This window comes from Maylandia zebra, linkage group LG7 (assembly GCF_041146795.1).
Source record: "Maylandia zebra isolate NMK-2024a linkage group LG7, Mzebra_GT3a, whole genome shotgun sequence".
NCBI lineage: Eukaryota > Metazoa > Chordata > Actinopteri > Cichliformes > Cichlidae > Maylandia > Maylandia zebra.
The window spans coordinates 6,188,945-6,216,919 of NC_135173.1; the positions used below are offsets into that span (position 1 = coordinate 6,188,945).

At 42.3% G+C, this 27,975-nt stretch overlaps 1 protein-coding gene across 5 annotated transcripts in view; it reads right to left on the reverse strand.

Annotated features, from left to right (window-relative positions):
• Positions 1–14,429, reverse strand: part of ldlrad3 (low density lipoprotein receptor class A domain containing 3) — a 91,056-nt gene extending 76,627 nt beyond the window's left edge. For 2 of the 5 annotated variants that reach the window (XM_004563399.6, XM_076885620.1), the window contains exon 1: positions 14,064–14,429. In XM_004563399.6, coding sequence (XP_004563456.3) covers positions 14,064–14,118 — 55 coding nt within the window. In that variant the 5' untranslated portion in view covers positions 14,119–14,429. Of the gene's footprint in view, positions 1–12,428; positions 12,620–14,063 lie in introns of those variants that run through there. The other 3 variants (XM_024803369.2, XM_076885621.1, XM_004563401.4) reach the window with 2 other exon arrangements.
• Positions 14,430–27,975: the final 13,546 nt, after the last annotated feature.

Sequence of the window (27,975 nt, forward strand, 5' to 3'; positions counted from 1 at the left end):
AAGAACTCCTGGATATTGTGCCATTAAAAGACAGAACCCGTGGCATAGATGTGAAAACCGTGATGGCTGCATTAGAAAAAGAAAATCTGCCCATAACGAAATTAACTGCAATAGCCACGGATGGAGCACCAGCCATGATGGGATCTGTGAACGGGCTTGTGGGCTGTGCAAAGCTGACCAAACTATTCCTGACTTTTGGAATTTCCACTGCATCATCCACATGGAGCAACTCGTGTCTAAATCATTGAATTTAGATAACATCATGAAGCCTGTGATGGAAATCGTCAATTATATCTGCACATATGCGCTTAACCACATGCAATTCAAGAATCTCATCGCTGAGCTGGACCAAGGGCTTCCAGGTGACCTGCCGCTGCACTGCACTGTGAGGTGGCTGTCAAAAGGCCAGGTACTCTCTCGCTTCTTTGAGCTTTTGAATGCCGTGAAACTGGAAGAGAAGGACAAGGACTATCCCGAGCTCTCGGACCTCAAGTGGATTATGGATCTGGCCTTTTTGGTCGACATGCTGTGTCACTTGGACAGACTGACCCTGACCCTGCAGGGTAAGTTAAAAATGCTGACCTGGTGCAAAGTGTGTTTGCGTTTGTCAACAAACTGAAGCTGTTCAAGACACATATTCAAAAGGGAGATTTAACGCATTTTCCCACTCTGCTAAAAGCCAGCGGGCAAGTCGCCAGCGCTGCCCTGAGTAAGCAAAGAGCCAGATATGCAACACTGATTGAAAACTTGCACGAAAGCTTTGTGACCCGGTTCCATGATCTACAATTGAAAAGGCCACAGATTACGTTCCTCGTCGACCCATTTAATGCAGAGACCGGCTGTTTGAAAGTCCCGCTAGTCACAGATGAAGCTGCGGCTGAGTTGGAGATGATCAATCTTTGTGAGGAGGACCAATTGAAACCTGCTTTAAGGGAAGGGACCATTGAGTTCTGGAAAAGTGTGCCAATGGAAAAATACCCCAATGTCAAACGGGCTGCGCTTAAGATACTGTCAATGTTTGGGTCAACATACGTCTGCGAGTCTGTGTTTTCTACCCTAAAACATGTGAAATCAAAGCATCGATCTGTTCTGACTGACACTCATGTGAAAGAATTGCTTCGAGTGGCAACAACGGAATACAAGCCAGGTTTGAAGAGGATTGTTCAAGGCAAGGAATGCTAGAAGTCCCACTAAACAACATGCATTGTAAAAGTAAATGCTATTGTAGATTATTATATTTTTGTTTGTGGACTTGGTTGAACTGAGAGTTTGTGTGTGTGAGACAGTGCACACAATGTTCATTGTTGAAAATGACTGGCCTGTGGTTTTAGTACTGGAGGAGTCCATTTCTGTCATTATCATGTTGGTGTGTGACATTTACAATAAATCTGGCTGAGCAGAGATGTGTGTATTGTGTGTGTGTGTGTGTGTGTGTGTGTGTGTGTGTGTGTGTGTGTGTGTGTGTGTGTGTGTGTGTGTGTGTGTGTGTGTGTGTGTGTGACAGAGAGAGAGGGAGGAAATGATGGGTGATGTTCATGTGTGCCCATGCGTATGATGTGGCCCTTTGCGGTAACACAGTAAAAAAAAAAAGTGGCTCTTGGTCTCTGACTGGTTGGCCACCCCTGCACTAGACCCTAGTAAGACTAATAGTTCTGGTCTTATAATGACCTAAGATAGGTCTGAACTTCATCCTTTGCCCCCATTTCATATGATAACAACCTCCACTTTCATTCGCCCTCCCATAGATCTGTTCTGCTTTCCTTGCTTTTAAATTTGAGTAAATAAAAACTGATTCTACTTTGCATTCCTGGGGAGCAGAACTCCCTTTTGTCTTTGGCATTCATTGATGAATTAAAAAAAAAAGAATTTATTTTGTGGCCCGGTGCTGAAGGCCGCTGCCAAGCCATGGTTGACAGGGAAGCAGCATTAAGGCAATTAACATGGGCTTTGCATTTGATTTTGGCTGGCAAGACTGCCTGTAAACAGCAGGCGGGATCGGGTGATTAGTTCCTGTGAAGATGAGCGCCTCGCCTCCTCTGGTTCCTTTCCAAGAGAGGATTACCCTTTGTACATATTGCACATACACTCTACACCTTATACCTCCACAAACACAGCAGCATGCACTGGCTCACAGGAATGATAACTGGCAGAGAAGAAAGACAAATGTGGGGAATAAAGTGTGCACACCCAAAGCAAGGTGCTGACAGCTCAGGGGGTTAAGCCATATTTGTGACGTGACAGAGGTGGAGTTAGTGCTCCTCTGCATACTTCAAACGTCCAGTTTCTGCATGACTTCTCTCTCCTTCTTGACCTTTTTAATCATCCATTCAACACAGAAACTAATTCTTCAGATTCAGATTCATTTCAGGAGCAGGTAATAATGAAGACATTCAATATCAATATCATGGGGTCTTGAGTCAAGGCTCTGAAATTAATTGTGACAAATAAGCAATTACTTCAGGTCGGACGAATTGAGATTGATCTTATTTGCTCATTTACGCACTCGCCTGGAGAAATAGCATCAACTGCATAATAGCTTTTATGTCTCTAGATTGGAATTTCACCTGAGAGCTTTCTAAATCAAAACGTGTGTCCGTGTGAGTGAGCACGCAGTAATAGGTGAAGAGGCTTCAATTGGCACTGTCAAGTAAATGTCAATCTGGTGCGAAAAGAACTGCGGTCAGATCGCTCCCTTGTGCTTTTCCTCGTAGATAAGAGTAGATATCAGAGTACCTGAGGTTTAGCTGTCCCTTTCTCCCACTCTGTCAGGCCTAGTCAAACACAAGTTACGGAAATATGTCACATAATGGCATTCAAAAACCTCCAAGGCGATAATATTCACTCTTAAATCTAGAATCTGGCAGATTTCTATTAGTAAGACATAGAGTGTGTAAATTTCACACTCTGTAGCACCTCAATTATAAATGTGAGGCTTGTTTCCTGAGCCAGCATTTCTCTTGTTTTAGTTTCAGCTGTGAACTCTTGACCTACTGAGCAATCCTAAATTACTGTGAGGTGTAATACAAGAAGAAAAGAGTTCCATTAACTGTCTTCATAATCCTAAAGATTAATCTAATCCTGTCAATGAATACATTAGCGGTAACGCTTTGCTTTGAAAACAGCGTTCACCTACAAAGCTATTAAGACAATTTGCATATTTATCACAAGACACTAAATGCTCATGTACTCACAGTTGGTGCACAAAAGATACCAGCAGGGGAAATAAATGTCTATGTGATTGCAATCAAAAACATCATCTAGTTGAAATGAACATTTTTCTTATGATTACATGTTTGGAAAATTGCACCTAATTGCAGCTTCCAAATCTGGTGGATGGAGCTGGGCCACTCAACAGAATGATGAAACTGCCAGGGCTGTGTAATTATTTTAAAACAATTATGTGTGAGGTTAAAGATGTACACACACAAAGGTTTAGTGCTGCATAATTTTCACCACAGGCATTTGGTAGCTAATATGTACATCTTGTAATAAAGGTGGCAAAAAAGGAAAGAGTAGAAAGGAAATGCAGGCATGGAAAACTAAATCAACAAGAGATAATTAAGTACAATTTTTTTCCATATATCTCAAGTCAAATTCACATGAACCCAGCAACATGTAACTGCGCTTACACCCCATATATTTTCACATAGTTCCACTAACAAACAAAGTATCAGCTGCCCTGATGGTATCCATTTTTCTCTGTGGGTTTTTGTTGACCTTTAAGGTAGAGTTTGTTTGGTTTGACAGTGGGATGGTGGAATTTCAGTCCAAAATAGCCTGTCAGTGTCCACACTGGCTCCCATTGTGGCCGTGAGACAAAGTACAGCAAATGACTGCTGATCACATGGGACAGCAGGGGAGCCAGCTGTCAGCATGCCAGGATCTCTTCCCTGTGTGATAGGAGGCAGAGCAACACAGGGGACACATACAGCAGGTCATTCTGCTCTCACAGGGAGCACCTTGGATGAGGATGAAAGTAGAGAAACCAAGGTGAGCGGGTGGATCGAGCCAAAGCTGTTTAAGATCCAAACAATGTAATCTCTATTCAGCTTAGGGTTCATATCCAGAGCAGTGTGCATTTCTGGTCTGAAGTAATAACACTGGAAGCTGTTCAAGGTCAAACATTTTAAAAATTCAAAAATTTCAACAAGACTCAACGTACTGACAACAACACAGTCTGATTCTGACACCTCAAACCCAGTCATGGAAAAACAAAACAAAAAAAACTGTAGCAGACTCGACATCCATCCAACTCGATCAGCTAACAATTACAGTCCACTGTGAGTCCTGCACTGGAAGAGCAAACATAGGCAGGCTTCCTGATACTTTGACATTTAAAATCAGCAAGTGTGCAAGCTTAACTGTCCTCAGGGCTCCACAGTATAAACAGGTTATATTTATACATACATTTACTGTACATCAGGGTTGTCATTGTTATCGTACAAAACCTGATAGACATAGCTAATATGGCCAGACTGCAACTCTTTGCATTTCACAAACCTCCCTTGGAGAAGCTCAGTTTGGCAATTTACTGCTTTCTTGTTCCAGTTTATATACATTAGACAAAACGATACAGATCGATGGATAAACTCCATTTGAAATTGCATTGCAGCTTTTATTTCTGCAGTAAAATTTCTTAATTTAGATTACATACACTATGAACGTCAGACATGAGTGCTCTGCTGATCATTTCTTTCCCACCTAAGCTGTAACTGAGCACATTGTGAGTGTTTTGCTAGTTCACAAAGCGAATGAACGCTGTTCTGGAGCTCCATCAATGTCACAGTGTGAAGAGTGTCTTCACAGTAAAAGATTATTAAAAATCATAAAACAATGGGATATCAATAAAGAGGAATGAGCTGTTTGAACTAATAACGGTGACCCACGAGCGGGATTTATTAAAAACATGCAGGGTTCCTAAGTTCATCTACCTCACCTCCAGGAAAAACTAAAATATAAAAGGTGTGAAATGTGACTGTTTTATAACAGACTAGTGTCAGACTTGACAGGAATGGGAAAACCTGCTCTCCTCCTCTTAGCTGCTACAATATGTGTGTATGTGCTATAAAAAAGTCACTAAGACACTGCAGCAGTCTTAAAAATGCTACAGAAACATTCAGTGCTTAAACAAAGTTCTGAGCACATCTCAAACTACTTTATGGCTCTGGCACTGCAGACAGCTACAATCAATGTCTAGCACAAACTATATTCAAGGTTGACCCCACCAGGAATAACTATTGGCAGTATATACTGTAAAAGTGTAGCGAAAACACTGTAGTTTGTAAAAAGTGAAAATGCCATATTCTTGGGGTGACAAAAGAAAAACTACATATTTTCATTTAAACAGCTCAAATCAGTAAATAAACAGAAACAAGTTAAGAACAATCCAAAATCAATACATAGCACTGTGCAAAAGTCTTGATCCACCCTTCATTTCTTTGCCCTTTATTCCATTTCCAAGAACAGAACAACAGACAAGATAATCACATACTGCTTCAATGCTGCTGAGGCTCTGGGGAGGCCAGTACACGACTGTTAGTGTTCCACTGTGTGGTCACCTATCGTGTACGTTTTATTGCATTGGCAGTGTGTTTGGTATCATTGTTATACAAAAAAATGAAGGCTGTTGCCAGTCAGGCAGAGCCATGACAGAGCCTCCACTTGCAGACTCTTACAACATTGTCTCTTTCCTTACATCCTACAGACATATTGATTATGTTTTGAACCAAAACTCGGATCACTCCATAAGACGTGTTTTTTTAGTCCAGTTCTCGTGTAATGTGGCATACCTCAAGCCTTTTCTCCCAGTTTCCCTTCCTTAATAATGGCTCCTTGACAGCCAACCTTCCAATGACTCGATTTCTGATGAGGCTTCAGCAAACAGATGGATCAACTAAAGGGCCAGATGAATCTCTTAGTTCCTGTTTCATGTCTTGGACTTTCCCCCCCCCTATTTCTTAAGGACACAACCTTCAGATACTGTTCATCTGCTGTAGATAGTTTTTAGGTATGCCACTTTTTATTCTTCCCTCCACTTATCTAGTTTCCTCAGACTTTCTAAGGCCACATTGTACACCATGCTGAGATATGCAAACTTGTGGGAATTACCTTGTCTATGCATAAATATTCTTTTTTTGCTATGCTTGGCATTTCTCAACTAAAGAAATTGGAGTGGAGCAATTTGTGTTTTGTGACAGGTTACTAGTAAAAAATGTCTAAAGATACCATTTAAAATATTCTTTGTCAGTTTTCTGTTATATGTAGGAACAACACTGGCTCAGCCTTGAATGAGTCACAGGTCAGTGTTTAGTGGCTTAACAATCTACCTGAAAACAGGTACAAGGACTAGAAAATGAGTGAAAAAGCCTGGGGGCCTTTTGCTCAAGAACACTTTTAAAAATACAAGAAAGTCTGGCTCCTTGGAGCCAAAGTATAAAGAAATGAGGGGTAGCTCAAGATTGCTGCACGGTACTGTATAATGTGCTGTTTCCTAACTTTTTCCACTATACTTTTTCTTCCTCTCCTCCAATACACATACACAAGGATTCATGAAATATTTAGCATCATGACTTCTAGATCAGAGCTGCTCGAAGAAACAGGACAGAGCACATACATTTCCCATGGAGGGAACACACATAACAGCCAAAAGGTCCAACTATGTACAAATCCCTTATTTGTAAATGTCCTGCAGTATACACGTCACTTCAGCACTAACTCTGTGATATAAGTTATCTGCAAATATTAATTATTTTGTCACATCTTCAGATTTGAAAATAATTTTTGGGATGTTTACTTCAGCAAAATATCACATATTGCATTGTTAGATGCTTTGCAATGGTATAAGCTCAGTAGTCCTTTTGGAGTTAAAAAATAGTCTAAAAGGCACTAACACCAGGCAAAATCACAAATTTCAGTTCAGTGAGTTGAATTATCTAAGGTGAAGCCCAGCTGACAGGTTGCAGTGCAACCATCTGTGCCACGCCATAAATAAGGCAAGTTTAAAGCCCTAAAAGGGTCAAAGAGATCTGTTGTTTCTATAGAGAACCAAAACCATTTTTGTGCCAAGCCTAAGTCTATCGACAGTGACTTGCTTTTGGCACTGGCATCAACCACAGACTGTATATAAAAAGATGCACAACATCAGCCACTGGCTTTGTCCACTGTATTTTGAAGTCTCAATGTTAGTAGTGCATCTGTAGCCATGTTGGTTTTGAGGTTTTAGAGTTAGATGCAGAAATGTCTTTGTAGATTTACGGCCAAAAGTGTGTGTACATGTGCGTGGTTTAAAGTATGCGGGAGGTCTGCACATTTCTGCTGCATGTTTTTCCTCTATAAACACTAGTTTTGGGGAGGAAATAGAGACACGCTGTTCCGGTTTGTAAACACTGTTTATACATGGGCCTCCTGGTGACTGCAAAGGCCATAGGATTTAACCGACTGCATTTTGATGTTCGTCAAAACATTCAATACTTACTGCATTTTTGTATGGGTGGCACTGACGATCACAACATCTTCATCACTGGATAAAGACAATAAAAAATAGCTTTGTGTTGATTTACAGTTAAATGTCCCTGTAACCGGACAAGTGAGCCAAAACCATTCCAACAGAATACCCCAGGTTTTTATTTTAATTTGTCCCTATTGTGTATTAATGTTTAACTTACAAAAAAGGCATAAACCACACAATATGTGGTCACTACAGTTAATGATGCTCTGTTCCCAAGGACTGAAACATGACTCCAGTCATGTGGCTTTGTTTAACAACTCAGGGAATTAAAGCCACACTGGTCCTCCTTTAAGTCTAGGCATACTGAGCAAAAGCAACTAAGGCTGAAAGTAGGGATGGTTACCGTTAAGACAAGTAATATAAAACAGAAAAAACCCCCAAAACATTTCATTTCTACCACTGCCAATACCAACGCTGTTAGAGGAAAAGGTGGAAACAAAAAAGCAAAGCGTTTGTTGCCAACAAATCACTGAATTCCTCCCTGCTCTAGGCACTCTGAAACTGATGTTGAATTTCTGAATAACAGTTCAATTTATGCGCTGAACATTTCCATTTGAATTTATGAACACACCCACACCTAGGCAATGAGCCTGCAAATTCTATTTTCCTAATTTTTCCAGTGCTGAGAGAAGAACCAATAACAACAGCATTTACTGATACTCCTTTCAATAGTTTACCCCTGGAGCATGTTTAAAACTGGGTTTCAATACTCATGCTTTGCTGGAAGCATATCAGCTAAGTCAGCCACAGAGGAGGAAAAAAACAACACAACATCTCTTTCTCTCTTCCCTGTTTCAAAGACATGCAGTGATAAGCACAAACACGCAGAGTTTTATGGGGCCAACTGGCCTGCCTTCGTGAACAAACACTGAGGAAATACAAAGCACAATAAGCGGCAAACAATGTGATTCTGTCGTTCTGTTCAGTAAGAGAAATGACCCGAATAGTCTTTCTCTGGTTATGAATGGAAAAAAACCTACCTCCTGGCATTTATGTGTGGCCTTCTAACACAGAGTGATCACTGGAGTGCAAATTATGTTGATCAAGGAAAATGGCTATGTCAGGCTGAATATATGGTGTGGTTGTTAATGTTCAAGACCACACACCCACACACACACAGTAATTTTGCATGCTGCCATGTACTTTGGGTGAGCAAGCCAGTTCAGTGTACAGTGAATAACAGTAACCTGTAAAGCATCGAGGTTTCATTCAAAATTCCCCACTTAAGTAAGGTGTGGGCTTTGGCATCTCTTTGAACTTACTTGTGTGGTTAGCAATCTAAGGATTTAATAAAAAAGTACAAGTAAGGTTAAAGCTTAAACATACACAAAGAAGCTTAAAGCTAATCCTATGTTTTATGGTAAATAAGTGTCACAGAAACAGAGTCATCAGTTTCCAAAATTGTGTTGACTTCTCAGTGTTTTAGGATGTTTTTCCACCTTTGCCATTTAATCTGTTTTAATTGAACTACGCCTCATTTTCCTCCTTGGGGTGACTCCTTTGTGCTGATGTGAACACTGTAATCACATTTAATCAAGGACCAAAACAACCACGCCCAGACTAGTTGGACGATAGGGTCCCCTTCCAGTTCCAAACAAACTCCTGAGCAGTTTGTTAGCAATAAGAACAAATCTCAGTCCGACCCAAATAACATGTATACACTGCAAGTTTGAACTAAATGCCTTTCTGCAGTCGGGTATGTGTTGCATTGTGGGATGCGGTAGAGTACCATAGACATACAGAAAGAACAAACTATAGCAACTAGCTGTAATATGGGCTCACTAGTTCAGATCACAGCAACTTCACACTGTATTTATTTTGCTGAACCTTTTACGCAGAGTGAAACCTGAAACCAAAACCAGGCAACCAGAAAACGGCTATAAGTTTAGAAACTCACTCAGATCAGAGTAAATGAACAATAGATATGTGACCACTCTTAGTGTTGTAAGTGACTAATTTACTTGGATCAATTCTATTGGACAATAGATAAATATGCCATTAAAGGCCAAACAGGCGTTACAAAATAACCTAACCCTAAGTCCAGTCATAAGTCTGACCATTAGAATTTAGAAGATTTAGAACCTTATTTTTAATAAAATTCAACAAAGAAAAATAATCTTTATAATGTGTACACTCAAAAACTAGCTACATTGCTTTTTCAAAACCAAGCCTGCTTTGCTCCAAAATACAGGGCTGGGTTGGTTTAGGGTAACCACCTAAGATGACTTGGGCTTAAATGAGTGAGTAACTTAAGCTGTGGACTGCAGTGTTTTTGGTCTGCTACTAAAAGGAATATGTTAAAAAGAAGTAAAAAAATAACTTGACAGTTGATGAAGACTTAATGAGCAGAACATCCAAAACACTCCTAAATGAGGACTCTACAGCAGATGATGAATTACTAGAGAAACTAATAAATACAGTGAAACAGGTGACCACTTTCCTCATAAGTAGCTCCTGATTTACTAAACCAAAACTAAGCAAAAATTATTAACCATCTTTTCATTATTGATCACTTCATCAGTAGTTTGAACAGTAAGGTAAAGCGGCACGTCATACTGAGAAACTCCAAACTATCTTCAACATATCATGTCCTGTCTGCTCATTATCTATTAAATCATTACCATTATTAACATTTTATACAATCATTATCTACATTATCTTTTGTTATCATTATCATTTTATTGTCTGCATTATTGACTATCAATACCTCATTACCTCAGAGGCATTTCTTTAAGGCTTAATTATCAGGTAAATCTTCTGTAACTACTGACATATTATGCACTAATTTATAAAGTGTAATATACTCATTCTTCACAGCTCATTGGTCACAGCCGGCTGTAGCTAATGGACAAATGCTGTGCTATTGTGTGTAAAGAATATTAAATGCACTAAAATATCATTTGAGTATTTGCAGATCTTCAACATTCACAATTACAGGCATAGGGTAGGTAACAAACTATCTGAATCTGCAATGTATATAGAGAGTTTTTAATGTAAGGTTTGTATATCTGTAGTGACATTATCTGTTGCCAAAAGTTCAAAAGTCAATGTTGTCATATTTCCCCATTCCCCCAAAACAAATTAAAACTAGAAAAAGTTGCATTTCCTGCGAAAATGCAGTGTGAATGCTAGGGATGGGTATTGATAAGATTTTCACGATTCCGATTCCATTTGATTCTGTTTAACGATTAGATTCTTTATCGATTCTCTTATTGATTCTTTTTTTTTTCCTTTTTCTTTTTTTAAAGGGGGAAAAAAAATTGTACATGTAAATGCACAGTAATAGCAGGTTTTGTAATAAGGCAGATCGCACTAACATAATATGCACTGTTAGTTGATTATTTACCTGCTGAATTAACGGGAGAGGACGTGCAAACGTTACCGCTGCTGCTGGGTTGAGATTCATGAGTCCGGAGCGGAATTAAAATCACGACATTCATTTAAGGTCATCGCGTGTTTTGTGAGCAAATGCTTTTGCATATTCGTAGTGTTTCCTCCCTTAAATGAAATATCTACTTTGCAAGTATTGCAAGTTGCCCTGTTGTGTTCCGTTCTCGTAAAGTATAACCAAACTTTTGAGCGTTTGAGCCGCTTAGGTGCCGTGTTTCCTGTCAGGTAAATGACGCTCCGCAACGTGGTGACGTCATTCGGGGCGACTGGAATCGATAAGGGAATTGTTTGCAATTTTGGCAAACAATTCCAAGGAATTGAAACAGTGGGAACCGGTTCTCAACAAGAACCGGTTTTCGATACCCATCCCTAGTGAATGCCGTGTAGTGGAATCTGAAAACAGCATAAGGAGAACTATCTGCTGAAAACACTGTGTACAAGCTGAACTGTTTGCTGAAAACTGCTTTATTTGAAACACTATACTGAAGAGTGTCAAGAAAGCAGGGAGAGTGCAAGGAGGGAAGACTTGCAGCAAGTGTCGCAAGTAGAATTCGAACCTTTGCTACCAGATCTCACGGTGGCTGTTCATCCCACTGAGCCAAACCAGTTCTGGTCTCAAACAAAGATATGATGAGAGAAAAAATGTGCACTGTGCAGAAACAGCTAAATTGTGCTGAAAAGAGGTGATGAAGCTAAATGTTCAGCAAAAAAGAGATGAAGAACCTGAAAATTTTGCTGAAAAGAGCAGAAGAGGCTGGAATTTGTGCTAAAAAAAAAAAAAAAAAAAAAAAAAGAGGTGAAAAAGTTGAAAATTCTACTGAAAAGAGCAGAAGCGACTGAAAATTTTGCTGAAAAGGGGTGAAAAAGCTGAAATTTGTGTTGAAAATACTTAAAACAGTTGAACTGTTAACTGAAAAAAATGTTGCCATAAGCAGGATTCGAACCCGGCCCTCCTGCTCTGAGAACGGCTGCTCATCTCACTGAGCTAAAACATGGCTCAGCCCAGCAAGCAAAACTGGTGATCACACTGATAATGTTGTCCCATTCAGCAAAATGGGGTAAAAAAATGGCATAAAAAGCTTAATATCTGAAAAAGTATAAAGGTTATGAGCACCAAAAGATAAAGCATACATCAATGCTGTGAGGCATTCACACAAATATATTATTAATATTTATTGAGAGAGGAGAGAAAGACTACTGCTAGAAGTTGGTTATGACACAACCTTGTATTTACTTTGGACTTGACCAACATTTCCAGTATAGCACAGCACTAACCACTATCTAACGTCCTAGTATCCCACATACTGATTGTTAAATCCTATGCTGTGTTTTAGCTTTTATGCTGGTTTGGACAACAATACAACACAGTCACATAAACAGAGTCTAACTCATATTAAGCTGACATTATTACCCTGGTCAGGCTATGAGCTAATAAAACACTGAAGCACCGTTTATCTATTCAAAGCTGAGCAGACGTAAGCCATACAAAAGAAAACAAACTACCGTAATATTTCGAAAGAAAATTTCTTACATTAATCACAGATACATCCTCCTTTGCTCCTGCAGAGAAAACCAGAGTGGGCAGCTCACACTAAATCTCTGTCTGAAGCTAATATAATGTTATTTGCACTTCTGTTTCAGTGACACGAGCAAAAACATTTTTCTTCTTCACTGCAGACATTTCAGTTTTTCATGTCAAGCGAATCACAGGTGTTGCTAATCACATTAATGACGGCTCCATTATTTTCAAGAGTCCCAGGAAGTCATGACAGCGTGACAACCCACAGCACCAGGCCAATTATAATGAAGACGTGAAAGCGAATTCAGCCAATAGGAATGCAAGAACAACCGTCTTGTGAAAGAGTTACAAGTGTCATCTTTAATGACTCTGAACTGATTGCAAAATATACTGTTTATAATTAGGTTAATGAGATTTTGTGGGTAGAGGGCAACTGCAAGTACACAGAGCTGTAACTGGCCTGTAACCCTCATCAAATCCTGCTAACTTAACTTTCACAGTTAAACTCCACTTGCAGGTAACAGCGTAGGCTACAGGAAAGGAGTGGGGCACACAATGGACTAAATAGAGTAAGAGCCAAAACAAACACAGCCACCTCACCCACCTTCTTCTTTTGATTAAATACCCAACACCCCACCAGCCACAATCCACTTATTTATTCACATTGAGTGTGTGTGTGTGTGTGTGTGTGTGTGTGTGTGTGTGTGTGTGTGTGTGTGTGTTTCTTCTGCTGGGACAAAACAAGCATCATCATCACCACCACAAGCATCTTGGCTCTTTTTAAATTTTCCAGCCACGCCCATTTAATGCACCTGTAGCTGGGAGACCGTGAAAATCCACCTAAAACCCACACTGCTGGAAACATCAGCAATGCTGTCACTGTTACACTCCATAAAAGCCACGCATTTTTTCGTCATTAAAAAGCAATAAAAGCAAATCCAATTATCTGTGACTGATACTGTTTATTTCTGGGTCATATATTTATTCACTGTAGGTCCTCACTGAAGCATTTGAGCATCCTGTAATAACCACCGGGGAAATTATACGTCACTAATGTGAACATTAGCTCAAATCTGCATCATGTTTAAACCAAGTAAAAGAAACAAGTGGCTGTCACAAGTGTCCCATAAACTACAAGACGTCATTCTCCGGGCCCCGTGCAGCTTCCACGGCGAGGCTGGAGAACAGCTTGACTTGTCAACGGCGCCCTGTCAACAACCTCTCACTTATAACGTAGCAGGGGGAGACCACGGCGTCATCTCAAAACAACCCGGTGAACGGACACGCCACGGAGGAAGTCTCTAACAAAAGAAATACTTTGTCTCAGAGGTGAAGGGGACATGTAGCGAATGCGAGACACTCGACATGCACGAAAAACTCTGAAACTGCTGCCAATAATCCAGATTTACTGGCGCGTACGCACACACAAAGTCCAGTTCAGTCGAGGGAAAAGAAATGTCTTATAAGTTCTTTTCAAAGACGTCGTTTCGCTAACTTTGAGGAAACTCGAGGGAGAAAGTAGTGCACCACACAGCCCGTCCTTAAGAATTTTTTTATATCAGCGCCCCCTCTTCCTCTGAACTCGCACCGAAGCGTGTCCGCGCCGTGATAACTACGTTAGTTTCACCCTGGCTTTGAAAAACTTACCAACACTTCTTGAGCCTGACCCCGAACCAAGCAGAAGGTACCAGATCCACATCATACGGACGCCTTTTTGTGCACCCCCCGGCCTACTCCTGCTGTCCTGCCCCGCTGCAGGGCAACAACTGAGGGCAAGAAAAGGGAGAAAAAAAACTTCTCCTTTGCTTCGCTACTCTTGCCTGTTTATGCTCTTAAAGTCTGGCTCTTTGACGTCTTCCGGAAATCTAAGAGCGCATTCGGCGAGGAAGAAGTGCTTTCGTTGGGACGGCCGTAAACTATGGAGTCCAGTTTGGGGAGGAGGGGTGGGGTAGGCATGAAAGCTGGAGGTGGCGGTAGGCAGGCTGAGTGTAGTCGGTCGTTCGTGTGTTGGTGCTCAGAGAGAGGCGGAGTCGGAGTCAGAGAGCCGGGAGAGCAGAGGCCGGCCAGTCCGGGACACTGGTTCCCTAACGGTGCCGTATGCGCAAAAGCGGGACCGTAACTCCAGCAATAACAGACTTAACTAACTTTGAATCTGTTCAGAAAAAGTGAGCGAAAGAAGTAACTGAAGGCAAATAAAAAATATATATATATATTAAAGAATCCAAAAAAAAGGTTAAAAACAATCCCTAAGTGAGAAGGACCTGAGGATAAAATGACCATATTGGTCTTTGTTAAAGTAAAAGGTAACAACACCAGCTGTACCTATCAGGCAAATATATAGCTACCTGATTTCAGTAGGAATGAATATATTCTGAAACTCTAAAATAAATACATATGGTAGCAGATGGCATGGAGGAGGGGGAGCTATTTGGAGCAATCTTATAACAGATGGTTAGCCCTGATGAAAGTTAAAATAGGGAAAACACTTGTAGAAAATCAAAGTATGGATGAATTTGTGGTGTTGGCACAAAAACTGAGAAATGCACACAGAAGGAGATTAGTTCTCTCCTGCATTTCTGGTGTTCCATCTCAGCTCTAGCAACTTCCACACAAGCAGAAATGTAAAATTTAACAATCCACACAGAGCACCAGAGCATCCAGGCACAAAGCGTAGGCTATATACAGAGAGACAGGGAAGAAAGTAAGAAGGAAAGTAATCCTAGTGCTATATTTCGGTGTTTGCATGCCAGTGTAAGTTGGATTCAATTAGAAAGAGACAGGGAGAGGGATAGAAGGACAGGAGGCTTCACCTATCAAACCTCTTTTTATCATAGAACTGCAGCTGTGCACACAGGGAACCTCGCTTCAAACGAACCCTTTATTTCGATAGCAGGCGAACCTGGAGGCATAAGACTTGGATGAGGCCCAAAACCAGACTCCTCCAGCTCACTTTGTATTCATCCAAACACTGCCTTATCAAGCCAGAGCTTCATGCAGACTCAAACCCGTGGGAAGGGTCCTGGCATGTCAGTCGGATCTGTTGAAACTTTGTCAAAGATTCCAGCTTGATAGCTTCTGCAGGGTCCTGTTGTCCTCATGTCCCCCTATTGCTGCCTTTCAGGCCCTTTGCATTTCATTCCAAGTCCTGGTGCTTCATGGGTGTACATGAGGAGCCACAAAGTTTACTGTTGGCAAGCATGAATATTTTAAAGATCCCCGCAGTTAACAAAGACAGACACAAGTCTCCTCAGCAGAAATCCAGACTACAATCAACACTAATAAACTAAATGCTTGTTGACGAGAAAGAAGATTTGTCAGTCAATGTTAAATGGATTTTTATTCCGCTCCCCTGGAGATATCATTAATGTTAATGCTGAGCTGTCTCACAAATTATACAGCCTGATCCATGAACCAGAACGGCATAATCTGTTTTGGGGGGCTTTGCCCGAGAGAGCTGCAAGCTAAAAGCAAAAATGTGCTCAAATGCATTAGTGATTGACACACAGTGTTTCAGTAATGCTCATCAATTAGTATAGGCTATCTATAAACAGCTCAGACCTAATTAGCCAGTGGCCAACAAATGGACTCGTTAGGGGACATTAAACTCTAATATGAAGGTTGTTATTGACTTAATCATAGGAGAAACCCAATTAGTGGCCGAATTTGGAAAATGACTCTGAGGTAGTAAGTAGCAACCTGGGATGACTTTGCCTGTGGGCGAGTGGTGGCACTGAGAGAAAGATTCATCCGCAGAAGCAGGGAGGGGTAAGAAAATGTATAATGGGAAGTGCGCAAAGAGCATGTGTGTGTACGTGTGGGGAGAGAAAACAACACTTACAGAGCAGTGCGAAAAGACAGCGAGCAAGTATGCCGGCGGCAAGACAAGTATCAGGAGGAGGGTGAAAAAAGTGAGATGGAGAAGGTGAAAAAGAAAGTGTGGGAATAATGTATGCTGTGATAGAAGGAGTGAAGTGAGAGAGGAAAATATACCTGACCAAAATTCCCCTCGACTCCTCAGGTGTTGCCTCATATAACAGAGACTTACGTGCAAGCTGTGGTGTACTACTGAAGGTAAATATAGTGTAACTCTGCCAACAAGAATAGCTGAGTCCGCTGCCACGGAGGGCGCTGCTAATAAATCATTTTATCTAATGAGAACGTGAGCTGAGGATGAGCGAGCACAAATATAGCTCTTGAGAGCTTCAGGGTGACACGTCCTTGTCGTGTCAGGCTGCCATCAAGGTAGCTGCGAAATGCCAAGGCCCCTGAAGGACTGGCAACGGCAGGTTCACTCTCTAGTGTGAATCTCTTGACATTCGTGTTATTTTTAATAACCAGTATAGTGGTGGGAGCGATGTCTGTGAGTGTATGAGTCAAAAAGAAATAGAGAGAAAGAGAAACACAAGAGTGAGGACACATCGTGCATCAGTGCAGCAATGATTTCAACAGAAGTTTCTATTGAGCCATTCAGAAGTTTATTTTAGTGACTACCCTGCACACCCATACATGCACGTTTGGGTGTGTGAAGCATGAACATAGTTATGCACTGTGGGATACCACACCCAGCCTCCTTCATGCATTTCCAAATGCATTAATTGGGTTAATTAGCCATTGATCACATAATTACTCAATTATGTGATCAATGCTGTGTTTCTTTGACATTTGTTAGCAAAGCTGATTGTCTTGCCTGCTGCAGGGACCTCAGATAGGCACCAGCAATTGAATCACAGGGAGATGTGCAGACTAGCTTCTGTGTGTGTGCATGTGCGCACACATATCAATCTATATAGGTCTCAGGCTGAGAGTCAAATTAGGAACAGATATTGATTTGGGATTTCAGAGACAAGGGGAAATAACAATTTAAGACAGAAATGCCTGAAGCACCAACCATTATGTTCTTAATTAATCTAGATTTTAAAACAACATGTACAAACTGGAATGAGTTACATTATGAAGTGTAAAATCAAGATGATGGAAGAATGTGACAAATAGAGAACAGTGTTATTATAATGCAGCAAGAGTAAGTCTATTGATCTATTGTAAGTCTAAGTTTATTAATCTTGTTATGGCAAATTGTAAAAACAATGTAAATACAAATACTATACTATAGTCGGATAAACAATAATGTATTCAATAAATATAATGTTTTAGCAGCACTTTAGCATCCACTAGAAAACAGGACTCTATTGTAGTCTAATTTTGTTCACATTATAACTTAATGCAAAAGAAGCTCAGTGTGCTTCCAAGGCCACAGCAGTCCATTATCGCTTCTGGTCTCCAAACAACAGGCAGAGGCATTTCTAAATAACAGCCTTAAACAAGGTCAAACTGAGCTGAGTGATGGCCAATCTTCTCTCGCTTATACATAATTACATTGAGTTAACTTTGAATAGTCATCAAGATTTCTTCCTTCGGATTCTGCCCTTGATTTTAGGAAGAAAAAAAAAATTCAATCTCAGCTAATGCTCGTACAACCTTATATGTCACTCTAAATGATGAAATTATTGTCAATCGAGTTTAAACAACAGTTGATTAGAGAGAAAAGATACACCAGGGGCAGCTTGTCAGAATGAGACTGTCGTCTGCTCTGAACTAAAAGGATTTAGAGTACAGTTGAAGCTTTTGGGAATATTGTTAGATTTTAGTATTAGTTCTTAAGCTAAACATTAAGTTACCTAATGATAATGTTACATGTACAATTGGGGGATAATGAAAGCATAAATATCTGAATCAAATCCAAAATAAACACAAAAGCAAGACACTGAGGACTAAACCCTTCAGTTTGTTCTGCGTTGCTAGTCGGGAGCTTCTCTGCGCACAGGTTTATCTGGTACACGGTGAAACTACATGACAAGCTGCCTCTTGAGTATCTTTTCTTTCTCATCAGTCATCATGTAAACGTCATTTGGTACATGTTGTGGAATTTTACTGGATAGCTGAAAACCTTGGCATACCAACTGAAAATTGAGGACAACATTAAAGTCATTTGATTTATCTTCCACAGGAATAATACAACATATATTTAATTGCTGAGCCATTCAATACTTAGATTGTTAACATCAAGGTGGTGCTCAGTCAGTATTTGCAAAAGATATTTCAGTCTTGAGCTAAGGGGTGGGATCAGCTGCTGGTATAAATGATGCAAGTGTGTTGGTGAAACCAGTTAATGTTGGTTTTTATTACCATTAAAAAAAAGTCCTGGCTGAAATTAATTCACTGCAGGTGGAATAACAGTCATATTTTGACAACAGTGGTCCTAAAAGAACTTTAAGTATCCAAGGTAGCATTAAAATGGGTTTCAGAATAAGCTGAATTGAAAAACTGAACCCTTTCCATTTTGCTTCACTGCCCACTGCTCAGAGCAACACGTGACTAACAGCACACACAAAATCTAATAAAATATTTAAGAGAAGGAATAGGAATATCACAGAGAGTGAGCCAGCGAGTGGAAGAAAATGGGACAAGGACAGACGAGAGCATCGGGGCCACCGGGGTCATGTGATAGAGATAGGCTGGGATGAGAAGAAGCGGCAGTGCTCCCAGCAGACTTGGCCTGTTTTATAGCATTCTGGTTTGGCCCACTGCTCACACCCGCAGGCCACCTTCATTTATTGGACCACCAACTGTCACAGGTGGGGGGGTTATGGGTGAAAGTAGGCCTTTCATTCCCTGCCTCCTCGCCATGCCATGACCCTAATCTATGCTATTTTTTAATCAAAATGCTCCATATATTTGTGTTAGATAAACCACCCAGATTAGCATCAGGAGAGTAACCTTGACAGCATTAAAGTAACAATGTCTGTCGAAGACAACGAGTACGTGCTTGGTGGTGAGCAATTAAAGTGTGAGTTAGAATAGGAGGAGCAGCAGAAAGCAGCTGGGTAAATAGTGAAAGTTATAGGAAACATGGAAAAAAAAAGAGTTGGTTCACACTTGAGATTCAGCAGTAAAGTGCATAAATATAGGTGTCTGTAAAATGGTTTAGGAGGAAAGGGAGCATTAAATATCTTAACTAAACTGAAAGTTATGGGCACTCAGAGAGGACTCATCAAGAGCATGACAGACTGGAATGGATTCAAGAGACTAAACACAGGGTTGGGCGGCGAGCAGTGTAACGGCATTGTAACTGCCTAAGGTTGTAAAAAAGCCTTGGCTTGAACGCAGTGGTTTATGTCTTGGTGCAGTTAAAGCATGCAGATTGACCATGACAAGGGGGGAAGTTGGGTTTGGAAGGCTAACAGTCAGCACAGTGAGGGGTTGTCAGTCAGGCAAGACCAGTAAGATCTGCAGGACTCGGGGATAGCAAGGAACACCATGACAGGGTTATTGCTCAGCCATCCCTGCTCTTGGCTATGACCGGAGCAGCGAGGAGAGACGAGGGAAAGGGGAAAAATAGGAAACAGAGTGAGGGCGTTAGGGGAGCTTGCTGGGAACTGGGCCTTTGATCACTGGGTGAAGAATTGCCAGCTCAATGCCCACTGCTGCTGGGTCCCAACCCTAAAGCACTATGGGAAATGTTCATATTCAAATATCAGCTTCTTTTCTTCCACCACATGCCTAATTCAGTTTTTGGCAGCCAAGTAGACTGAAATACATGCACAATGCCTACACACTGAAAGACACACAAATAAATTGCTTTGTTCTGATGAGTTGCCCTGGGCAAACTCTCATTAGAGTCATTGCTGTGAAGCTTAGGGCCGTGACACGAGGCAACACAGTGTGGAGGCATGCCTCAAACACAAGCACACACATCTGTGTGTCAGCCACTGTCACACTCTGGAAAACAGGTGGCAGAAGGCTTATATGAAATATTGGACATATTCTGATAGCATCGAACAGGGTCTGTTTATGTTTTCCACTGATTCACAACGATGCAGCCACTCAAGCAGAAACGTTGTGTAGGAGTCTTCATATGGCCATAAAATACACCGGAATATAAAATATTCTGAGCTGCTTAGCAAATTTTTGTTTTGTATTTCGCTGCCCTGTCGAGCATGCCCGAGGCTTACCCTACTGGCTGGTACAGAGGTGTGCGTGCATGTGTGTGTGTGGGCCAATGGGGGTTTCCCACCTGCTGTTAGGAGGGATAAAAAGTGAGTGTGGAATGAGCATAGCTTTGATCGTTTCTAATCCTCAAAGGAGGTGGAGGGCAACCTCAGCGTGTTGCCAGGGGAAGGCCAAAATAGCATTTTTGAAGAAGGAAGAGTTCTGTGTTGCATGTTTATGTAGGGTGGATATCGTAGCTTAACTGCACACACTTGAAATTATTATTTACAAGCTTAAATTGTTTATGTTTGTGTGTTTTTTTTCCTTGTGGAGAATGAGTCATCCTCACTTGATAGGGATAGGAACTTTCCATTGCTCGACCCGGTCATAGTCCCCATGACTCCAGTAGGCGCAGCAACTTTAAAAGCTACACCTCCTGCGCCTCCTATCAAGTTTTCTAGTAGCTTTAGTTTCCCGGTGTGTGCCAGCCACTTGTCTACCTGTCAAGTCTTCGGATAGTGATGAACACGTCCACACTACAAGTGTCGCTCGAGCTTTAACCTCTTAAGTCTTTGGATCCTTGCCACGCAAGAAACTTCCCTCCCCGATTTCTCTCCAGAGGACTCTATCTCATCAGCCACAGACCTTTTACCAAACCCTCTGCCTTTCTGAGAATCATCTTTACATATTCTTGCGTTTTGTAAATAAACCCCTTGAACTTCCCTTCAGCCTCCTGCTTTCATCATTTTTAGTGCGACTGTTCTGGCAGTAAATCTAAACAGACCCCACAAATCTGTAAATGTCATCTGGGTGCAAGAAGCACTGCCTTCTGTCTTTGTTTCCTTGTGGATAATTTAATTGAGAAAGTCTCATTAAAAAATAAACCCACTGCCGATGGTGCCTGGGCTGAGGCGCATGCTGAGTCTGACCTTTTGTCATAAGAACAATTAACTTCAGTGGGTGCTCATTAAATAAGACGGACATTTTATTATCATTACCTTAATGGCGACTCATACATCAAGATTAAAGTCGAACCCTGTTCACCGAGCTGTCCCGTGAGGTTGACACCGGGTTAAATGAGCACTGTGAAAGGCAAGGATAGAGCATGGCTTCAAAACAGTTTTATTGTATCTACTCATTATTCCACTCAGACATACACAAAGGATTCTGTATACTGTGGGAGTATGACTCAAGTGAAGTGTGGATAAACAGATACTGGCTCTCAAAACAAGCTGGTTATTCATGTTCCCCTCGATGATTAGGTAGGGGGCTTTTAGTGTGAATTTGCATGCGCATTGTTGTCATCTTCTTGCCCATTATTTACCATGCAAGCCCCGCACTGTATAATGGCGAAAGAGATGCCACGTTTGAAGTGATTACATGCAGGTTTAGAGATGGACCTTTTGTAGTCGCAGCTTCCTTCCGTGCACACGTACACGACAGATGAAGCAGAAAACACAGATGGAGGGAGAGAGCTGTTTTTGTTGTGTAACTGTATGAAAGCATACAAAGCACAATCAAAGGTGCGCTTGGTATTCCACCCACAGGTAGGGATCACAAGGCCACTCTAAAACAGTCCAAAGCTACCTTGGGACAGCTCCAGCTCCTCACTTCACAAACCAGTATACAGCGAGACCCTGCAGGGCACTCGGAGGGGTGGTTAAAATTGGAACACATTCATCTCAATCCCCTGCCTGCTAGCACTAATGGATGTTAGCCTGTTTTGGAGAGACAATGAAATCGAAGAAAGACAGGATTTCAGGCTCCTGTGGACATGACTGAAAAACACATTTAATCCCTCTGTGCTACAAGCCTGTATGATGCACGATTTGAATTGAACAACTGCATCTTCTTAGCTTTGAAAACAAATCTTTTCTTTCTTGCCGTTGTTTCAGTAACCCTGATGTGTCAGTTGAGTGCAGTCAGTTTGGAGGATAACGTTACTTTTCATTCTGCTCCGTCTCCGCATTGTCTGCTCTTTCTGATGAGGCCCGTGTCCCATTTCCCCTACTGCAGATAAAAGAGGCATCAGTAATGCTAAAGGATGATTAAATAGGCGCTCCTCGGCTACCCACCGAAACACGTCATTGTGTTCCTTATTTGCTGGAAAGGTATAAAAACATCCCACAGCATTTGTAGTTTTGCTTTGTGCTCTCCATGCACATCACAAGACGTCTTCTATCTGCTTCGCATAGGTGTAGAATGTGCCACACGCCTTCTTTGCTGTTTTAGTTTCTCTACTTTCTATGCATTTCAAAATGCACCTCTGCAATATGGGTAGAGAGGTTTCTGTCTACCTGTATTGTTGTACCATCTTTTCCTGCAGAAGAATATCACCCCTTGAAATCTCAAATGGAAGTATCTGTTCTGCCAATTTGCTGCTTCGGTATAGAAATCCATTAAAGATCCCAGAGGTCTCCAGGTATCTTCTTTTTCTTCTGATTTCCCCTCTTCTGGCTCGTGCTTATATTTACTATCTAACCACCATGAAATACTATATGCCATTGTAGTGTATCAGCTGTAGTCTCTTAGCAGCAGTTTGGATGATAGCACTACTTTTCATAAAAGAGTGTGAGCAAAGACTGGATTTTCGTGCGGCGTTCCCGACGCTGCACATACTCTGGAAAGTTGAGTATTTTTCTGTAATGTCGCTACCTTGGAGTACAAGTGTAACTGTGCCGTGGAGTGACACATGGATCAACAGAAAAGTGTGTCTAATTCTATACAAGTTTTACTTGAGAGGAGGAAATATCTCTTGTTGAGAGGGAGACGGGGTTTTTCTTCAGAATACATAAAGCGTTCATGTTTAGTTAATGTCTTATCATTGCCGCATCCAATTAGGATGTGTTTTTTAAGCTGCTTGTCATCTCGATTAAGCAGTCACCATGGGGAGTCTTCTGAAGAAACACTTTGCGTGGGTGGGAAGTACAAGGACAGACATAAATACAACATGTCAGTAAAGAACCAAACGGATAAAATTATGTTGACTGTGCAAATTCTTAGAGATACTCACATTCCCTGTGTGTATACTTTCTGCAATTTTTTCTGTCATTTGTCTAAACTGTGAGTTAATCTCAATCACTGCCCCTCCCAAAACACATTTAATCCTGAGTGAATACTATAGTGTACATCATGTTGGAAAATATACTTTTAGATCAGTGATTAAATGTGTTTTACATCTAGATATAAAACATCAGAGAAGTATGACACTGTACTGTTTGTTCTTTTGCACAACTGCTAAGCTGTCTCTTGTAAATCCTGTTTGAATGAATGCCGAAAATGAGCACACTCTGATTTCACAACGTAAGCTCTATCTGTGTAAATCACAGCCATGTTTGCCTGGAAATTCCTCACACTAGCATGAAAGGTCAAAGGAGCTGATTTGTGCACAGATAACCACGAGAATTCCTGCGATCATCAGAAATCAGAAATCAGAATACTTTATTCATCCCGAGGGAAATTAGGGGTTACAGCAGGCAGCACGCTATCAATCAAAATTTATTTATATAGCACATTTTTAAGACCGAAGTACACCAAAGTGCTTTCCATTAAAATCGCAGTACAAATAAAATCACAATAAAATATAAATTACAAATATATAAAATAAGATAATTACATAATCTAAATACAGAGCCAGATGTAAATTACCCTAATTCGCCTAAAATGCCAGATCAAACAAATACGTTTTTAAACGTGATTTAAAAGACTGAATGGAATCTGACGCGCGAATATGAAGAGGGAGAGTATTCCATAGCCTGGGTGCAGCAACGGCAAAGGCACGGTCTCCTCTGGTCTTCAGCCGAGACCTAGGTTGCACCAAGAGCAGTTGGCCCGATGATCTTAGTGCTCTCTGAGGGCTGTACAGACAGAGGAGATCAGCTAAGTAGTCAGGTGCCATATTGTTCAAAATTTTATAAGTAAACAATAGAATTTTAAAATCAATTCGATATTTGATAGGAAGCCAGTGTAAATTTTTCAGAACAGGGGTGATAGAGTCAAACTTTCTAGTGCCGGTCAAGAGACGTGCTGCGGCATTCTGGACCAGCTGCAGACGCTGCAGAAGAGAAGATTGTAGACCCAAGTAGAGTGAGTTACAATAGTCCAGTCTTGACATAATGAAAGCATGAATGAGTTTCTCCATATCTTTGTGTGGTATGTAGGGTTTAGCCTTAGAGATTAGGCGTAGTTGATGAAAGCTAGTTTTTACCACAGTAGAGACCTGTTTGTCAAGTTTGGTGATATAACGCCCTGAAGTGCATGTTCGAGGCCAACTGATCTCACAGGATACCAAAAAGCAGGAGCAGTAGAAAAGCTTGACACACGGTGGCTGACTCCAAGCAGGTTTTTCTGAAGAAATGAAAGACCATTACGAGTTGCATACCGGGCAGGAGCTTGGTGGATGGAAAAGTATGTAAATTTCAATGTACTATTCCACTCCAGAGCACAGCAGACTTTAAACCCAACAGCAGACTGTGAAATAGAGCAGATTGCTTCGTTCCTACCTGAAAATGGTTAGGATACTGAGTGATATGCTTAAACTTTGCTTTTACATTTTTCATTTCTGAGACACATGCTGGGCTTACATGATAAAAACACAATAGATTTATTACACTACAGCTTCCTGTCATGGTCGGACGGTCCTTCCCGGAGCGACCTGTCTGTGTGTGTATGTGTGTGCTTCTCTCTCTCTCCTCCTCCACCCAGTGGCTGACACACCTGCACCTAATTTGCCATCCAGCTGTCACTGATCATCCTCGTTGTGGACTGAGGTACTTAACTATGTGTCTGGATGGCAGTCGACGCTGGATTGTACTGGAGGCTCGGTAGTAAAGAGTGTTTTCTTACTTTTAACATAGCCTTAGCCGGCTACCCTTCTCACCTGTAGCTGTCGTCACTTGTTTATAGGAGGAAGTGATACGGAGCAGAAGGTTGGAGAGAAGGAGTCCGCTGGATTAAGCCCTCGGAGGAGAAACACACTCAGATAATCACTTGGGAGACTCACCTGCACACCACTGGGAATTTGGAGATGATCACCGTTGGATTTTTGTACTTCGCTTTGACTGTTTTGAGCACTGTAAATAAACGCACTGTTTGCTTCGCATCCAGAGCTCCGCGACTGAGTCTGTATTTCCCCCATTACCCGTGACAGAACAATCCAGCCAGCTATGGACTCAGCGGACTCAACCCCCGTCCAGCGCGAGCTCGCGCTTCAAGCTGAACGGTTGGAGCGGCATGAACAGATGCTGCAGCATGTTGCCAAGGAGCAGTCCGCGCTACTACAGGTGGTATCTGAACTGAAAGGTATGTTGCTTGCTACACCTAGGGCACCCATTCAACCACCAGAGCCCAGTACACCACCACAACCACCAGTGGAGCTTCTAAATATAGCGGCGGCCTGTCCCCTTCCCCCATCTCCGCCTCCGCCTCAGCGAGAACACACGTTCCCTATACCTGAGAAATTCAGTGGAGAGTTGGACAAGAGCCGGGGGTTTTTGGCTCAATGCTCTCTGATTTTTAGGCAGCAGACTCGAGCTTATGCCTCTGATATCGCCAAGATCACCCTCATGGTGGAGCTCATGACTGGACGAGCGCTACTCTGGGCTCAAGCAGTCCTGAGCGCCCAATCCTCCATCTCATATAGTGATTTTTTTGAGCAAATTTCGGTGTGTGTTTGACAAAGGCTCTAACCCTGACAGTGCTGCTCATCGCATGTTTACTTTAAAGCAGGGCCGGCGAAGCGTGGCAGACTTCTCCGTGGACTTTTGGATCCTGGCCGAGGAGACGGGTTGGGAGGAAAAGGCGCTCCGAGGAGCATTCCTAAACAGCTTAAACGAGAATGTCAAACGTGAGTTGGCCACTAAAGAGCTTCCTAAATCGTTAAGTGCCCTGGTTAACATGTGTATCAGTCTAGACGACCATATGCGGGAGTTTGGCAGGCGGACTGGAGATGGGCGACGGTCAGTAGGGGTCGTAGGAGTTTCGACTGGACTCCCCTCTCTCGAGTGGAGAGAGGAGGGAACGGACTCACCTGCTGACGAGGAGCAACCCATGCAGCTCGGACGGACTAAATTCACCCGGAGCAGAAGACAACTGGTGGGTGAGTGTTTTGTGTGCGGGAAGAAGGGGCATTTCGCGGACTCCTGTCCCTCACGGCTAAAAGACTCAGCCCGTCAGTAAAGGTGGGGATACTGACGGGTGCGCCGGTGAATACATTCCTCCACCTCAGCTGCCCTGCTAAATTATGGTTTCTTTCCCGCACCCATTCTTGTGATGCACTAATAGACTCAGGAGCTGAACAAAGTTTTTTGGATGAGGCTTTGGCCCACAAGATGGGTTTGCCTGTTGTTCCTCTCCCGGAAACACTCCAGGTGTCAGCGCTTAATGGCAGGCCTTTAGCCGCTGTCACTCACCGCACTCAAGAAATCACACTCACTCTCTCCGGCAACCACACTGAACAGATGTTCCTGTTTCTCTTCAAGGCACCTGACACACCCTTAGTTTTGGGATTCCCCTGGCTCCAGCGACACAATCCACAGATTGATTGGGCCAAGGGATGTATCGTAGGGTGGAGCACCCGTTGCCATGAGCAGTGTTTACGCTCTGCTGTGCCGGGTTGCATGTCAGACGATCTTGCGGGGCCGCCCTCTCGCCTCGACTTGTCAACCGTGCCAGCCGAATATCATGATCTAGGTCGAGTCTTTAGCAAAGACGGGGCCCAATCGCTGCCCCCCCATCGTCCGTACGACTGCGGGATTGATTTGCTCTCAGGCGCCCCCTTGCCCACTAGCCGACTCTACAGTATCTCGAAACCTGAGCGCGAGTCTATGGAGCGCTACATCACAGACTCCCTGGCAGCAGGCATCATCCGTCCCTCCACCTCTCCCTTGGGTGCAGGCTTCTTTTTTGTTAAAAAGAAAGATGCGTCCCTACGCCCCTGCATTGACTATCGGGGACTGAACAAGATCACTATCAAAAACAAATATCCTCTACCTCTGCTCACCTCAGCTTTTGAACTCCTTCAAGGAGCCACCCATTTCACCAAACTTGATCTCCGCAATGCTTATCACCTGGTCCGCATCCGCGAGGGGGACGAGTGGAAGACGGCCTTCAACACCCATCTGGGCCACTTCGAGTACCTGGTAATGCCGTTCGGACTCACTAACGCCCCTGCCATTTTCCAAGCCCTGGTAAATGACGTCCTACGAGATTTTTTAAACCACTTCGTGTTCGTCTACCTTGATGACATTCTGATTTTCTCCAGGTCCGGAGCTGAGCATGTTAAGCATGTGAGACTGGTGTTGCACCGCCTGCTGGAGAATCGGCTGTTTTGTAAAGCGGAGAAATGTGAGTTTCATGCCTCAACTGTCTCTTTTCTGGGTTTCATCATTGAACAGGGCCGGTTGCGAGCAGACCCGGCTAAGGTCAAAGCTGTGTTGGAGTGGCCTGTGCCCGGCACTCGGAAGAAGTTGCAAAGTTTTCTGGGATTCAGCAACTTCTACAGATGCTTCATCCGGGACTTCGGTAAGGTGGCATTGCCTCTTACCCAACTCACGTCGCCCAAACAGCCGTACCA